Source organism: Vulpes vulpes, chromosome 9, assembly GCF_048418805.1.
Source record: "Vulpes vulpes isolate BD-2025 chromosome 9, VulVul3, whole genome shotgun sequence".
Classification (NCBI taxonomy): Eukaryota; Metazoa; Chordata; class Mammalia; order Carnivora; family Canidae; genus Vulpes; species Vulpes vulpes.
Genome location: NC_132788.1, coordinates 46,996,632 through 47,001,118, shown reverse-complemented (window position 1 = coordinate 47,001,118; position 4,487 = coordinate 46,996,632). Strand labels below are relative to the sequence as shown.

At 36.6% G+C, this 4,487-nt stretch overlaps 1 protein-coding gene across 1 annotated transcript; it reads left to right on the top strand.

Annotated features, from left to right (window-relative positions):
- Positions 1–486: 486 nt before the first annotated feature.
- LOC112918672 (pre-mRNA-splicing regulator WTAP-like) lies at positions 487–2,890 on the top strand. The gene is given in 3 exon segments (XM_025996780.2): positions 487–962; positions 1,523–1,948; positions 1,950–2,890. Coding segments are annotated over 3 exon segments (1,173 nt in total). The 5' UTR covers positions 487–513; the 3' UTR covers positions 2,248–2,890.
- Positions 2,891–4,487: the final 1,597 nt, after the last annotated feature.

Genomic DNA, 4,487 nt, shown 5'->3' with positions numbered 1-4,487 from the left:
CTTGATGGTTATTAAAATTAACCATCACACTTAGATATATCTATCTTTACTTTTATAGCTTTGGACTTTCTATTGGTTTAAAAAGTCTTCCCAACCCTTAAATTTCCCTTTATAAAAGCATTATTATATTGTTTTTACATGTAAGTCTTTTATCCATTTTAGATCCTGTTTCAGGGTTGTATGATAGAGGTCTTTATTTCTTTCAGATGGATAATCAATGTTATGTTATTAGTTGTTTAAGCTATGCCTTTTTCACAGAATTGAAATGCTATCTTTATAATAGATAAATTCTTCTATATATTGTATGTATTTCAGTGTTTTTTTCTTCTGTTTCACTGATCTATTTGTCCATTTCTGTGTCAATACTATCTTGTTTAATTACAGTGGCTTTAGGGCCATTTTGTGGCAGCGAGACCCGAAAATAAAGGGGAGCGCTGGGGCGGTGCGGCCTGGCGGGCGGCCTGGGAGGCGAGCGGGCGGCGGAGCCTCGGCCTATGTGACTGGCGATTCAAGATGACCAACGAGGAACCTCTTCCCAAAAAGGTTCGACTGAGTGAAACAGACTTCAAAGTTATGGCACGAGATGAGTTAATTCTAAGTTGGAAACAATATGAAGCATATGTCCAAGCTTTGGAGGGCAAGTGCACAGATCTTAATTCTAATGATGTAACTGGGTTAAGGGAGTCTGAAGAAAAACTAAAGCAACAACAAGAGTCTGCTCGCAGAGAAAACATCCTTGTAGTGCGACTGGCAACCAAGGAGCAAGAGATGCAAGAGTGTACTACTCAAATCCAGTACCTCAAGCAAGTCCAGCAGCCTAGCGTTGCCCAACTGAGATCAACAATGGTAGACCCAGCTATCAACTTGTTTTTCCTAAAAATGAAAGGTGAACTGGAACAGACTAAAGACAAACTGGAACAAGCCCAAAATGAACTGAGTGCCTGGAAGTTTATGCCTGATAGGTAAACAAATCACACTCCCCAGTCAAGACTTCCCTGACAGTCCCAGTATGAGGAAGCTGTGGTGGGACAGCCAAGTACTCGTTTCCACACCAAGACTCAGACTTTTTGAGCCAAAAAAAGCCACATTCTTATACTATCCAGCTTGTAATGGTTAATGTAAAACTTACCAGATGAACCTTGTGTTTCAGCTTTTTTTTCTTCCCCCTCCCCTTGCTTCAGAGGCCTGATGGCGTCGGACTATTCCGAAGAAGTGGCCACCTCCGAAAAATCCCTTCTAGAACATGTAGACACTTGAGAAATGTTTCTGTTTGAAGAAAATAGAGGGAGAAACAGAAGTCTTAAGTCTGTGGCACACTGTGTCTTCAGACAGTTTGGAGGAATGAAAACCTAGAGATTTAAAATCATGAATTGAACATGTAAAATTCCAGTAAAATGTAAAAATGGAATATGCATCGCTCTTAACCTTGAGCATAGTGACTTAGAGACACTATCTCAGGTTTGCCAATAAGACTGTGGACTTCGTGATTGTTGTTGAACTTCTGGGTCAAAACTCAAATGAGCCAAACAGGCAAAAAGTTAATGGTGAAGTGTCGAATGCTTATCCAGGAGAATCAAGAGCTTGGAAGACAGCTGTCCCAGGGACGTATTGTACAACATGAAGCAGAGTTGGCTTTACAGAAGAAATACAGTGAGGAGCTTAAAAGCAGTCAGGATGAACTGAATGACTTCATCATTCAACTTAACGAAGAAGTAGAGGGTATGCAGAGCACCATTCTAGTTCTTCAACAACAACTGAAAGAGACGCGCCAGCAGTCGGCTCAGTACCAACAGCAGCAGTCTCAAGCTCCAGCCCCAAGTACCAGCAGGACTACATCTTCTGAGCCTGTAGGACAGGCGGAGGCCACAGGTAAAGACTGCAGTCGGCTGGCCAACGGACCAAGTGATGGCACTTCCTCCCGGCAGAGGACGTCTGGGTCTGGATTTCACAGCCGAAGATGACTTTCCTTCTTCTCCAGGGAATGGTAATAAGGCCTCCAACAGCTCAGAGGAGAGAACTGGCAGAGGAGGTAGTAGTTACGTAAATCAACTCAGTGCGGGGTGTGAAAGTGTAGACTCTCCCACGGGCAGTGAAGACTCTCTCACACACCACTCAAATGACACAGACTCCAATCATGACCCTCAAGAGGAGAAAACAGTGAGTGGGAAAGGTAACCGAACTGCGGGTTCCCGCCACGTTCAGAACGGCTTGGACTCAAATGTAAATGTACAGGGTTCAGTTTTGTAATATTTTTTCCAGCAAATTTTTATACAGTGTCATTTAATTTGGGAGAGGATACTGTCCAGAAAATTAACGCATACTTTTGTCACAATTCGCCTTTTTTTGTGGGTGTGGTTTTTTTCTTTCCCTTTTTCTCCCCCCTCTCTTTCTTTGCTTCAATACCTCTGCCACTTTGGAAATTGTAACAGTTAATTACCTTGAATGTTGCTAACAGGACATTTTGTGTAGGGTCAAGTTATTTTTATATGAGTTAATGTGAAGTTGTAAATGGAAAGCTTTCCTTAAAGTATAACACAATGATGTCTGTATAAATCTGTGTCTATCCTAGAACCTGTGCTGTGTAAGGACATTCTTACTCATGCTGTTATTATACTTATGCACCATTCAGACTTGTTAGAGTAGATGTGGGTTTATGACTGCCAAGTTTGCCCAGTACAGTAGTTTTATCACTAAAAGTTGGACTTGCTGATGGAGTCCTATAGTAGTTTCAGTGTTAGATACAGTTTTTTCCACCATACATCCGTGCATTTTCTCTTTAGGTGACTGAATGTTTAAGAAATTTGTGTGCATGGTTACTCAGTTTTTATGAACTGTTGTATCCTGTTAATGCATATTGCTCTGTGACTCCAGTATATCTTAGTATATCTTACCTGTACTGACCAAACCTAAATAAAGATTTTTATTGTAAAAAAAAAATTACAGTGGCTTTAGTATATATTTTTTGTATCCAGTTAGACAAACCCTCCCCTTCATTTTCCTTATAAATAACTTTCCTCATTATTCTTGGACATTAATTCATCTATGCTGACTTTAATATTATATTATACAAACTCATTATCCTTTCAAAATTTCTTGTATATATTTATTTGAAGAGATTTGGCATTTTAACGATACTGTGTTCCTATCCATGGATATAAACTCAGAGCTATATATCATTCAATAACATTTTATCATTTTCTTCTTGCAGGTCTTATGTTCTTGTTAAATTTATTTCTAAATGTTTTATTAGCTTTCATTATTATTGTGAATGGAATATTTCCAGTAGCCACTGATAATGGAGGAAAAAACTAGTATATACTATTTACATTTATTATTTATTACATTTATTATGGATTCAGCCTTACTTTCATTTATTATGCATTCATCCACCTTATTATATGTCTTACTAAATTCTATTAGTGTTTTACTGGGGTCTCTTGGAATCCTTAGGTATACAGTAATGTCATCAGTAAATAGAAACCAAGTTTTTAATCTCTCCTTTTTCAGTTTATACTGGTTATTTCATTTTCTTGTCTTATTACATTTTCTAGAATCTTAAATAACAATGGTATTAATAATTAGTAATAATAATCTTAAATAATGAATAACGATGTTGTCAAGCATCTTTGTCTAAATTTAATGAAAAAGTCTATCATTTCATAATTTTGAAATCATATTTTGTGATTAGCCTTGATAAGAAGTTTTTATCATATTCAAGTTGTTTCTTTTCATTGCTATTTTACCTAGAGTTTTTCTTAAGAATAGCTGCTGAGGGACACCTGGGTGGCTCAGTGGTTAAGTGTCTGCCTTTGACTCAGGATGTGATCCCAATCCCAGGATTGAATCCCACATCAGCTCCCTACGAGGAGCCTGCTTCTCCCTCTGTCTATGTCTCTGCATCTCTCTCTGTGTCTCTCATGAATAAATAAATAAAATCATAAAAAAAGAATAGCTGCTGAATTTATCAAAGGCTTTACAGCAACTACTGATAGAATCATCTGTCTTTTTCTTCTTTGTGTAAAGAATTATATGACAGGGGAGTATACTCTTTCAGTTTAGCATAACTATTTGATTTCAAGAATCTTTATTTAAGATACATTTTACACATTTTGAGTTATTATCCATTTAAATTTATAAAATTTATAAAATCCATTAAATTTATATTATATTACATACTAATACCTTTTAATTTTGAACAATTCTTGAAATCCCAGAATAAATACTACTTAATCAGAGGAAATTACTTTCTTTTGATATAATGCTGGAGTCTATTTGTTAATATTTTAATACGAATTTTTGCATCTCATTCATGTTTTATATTTTTCTTCAGAATGTTATATCTTATCATTATCATATTTTATTCTTTCATCTCACTTTGGTAACATTAATTTTGTTCTAAGATTTCTTTATTCTTTTTCTTTATTTTTTGTGACTTGGTGATGTTACTTGATGATGTTACTTCTCACCCCTGCCCCTTGTATTTAAAG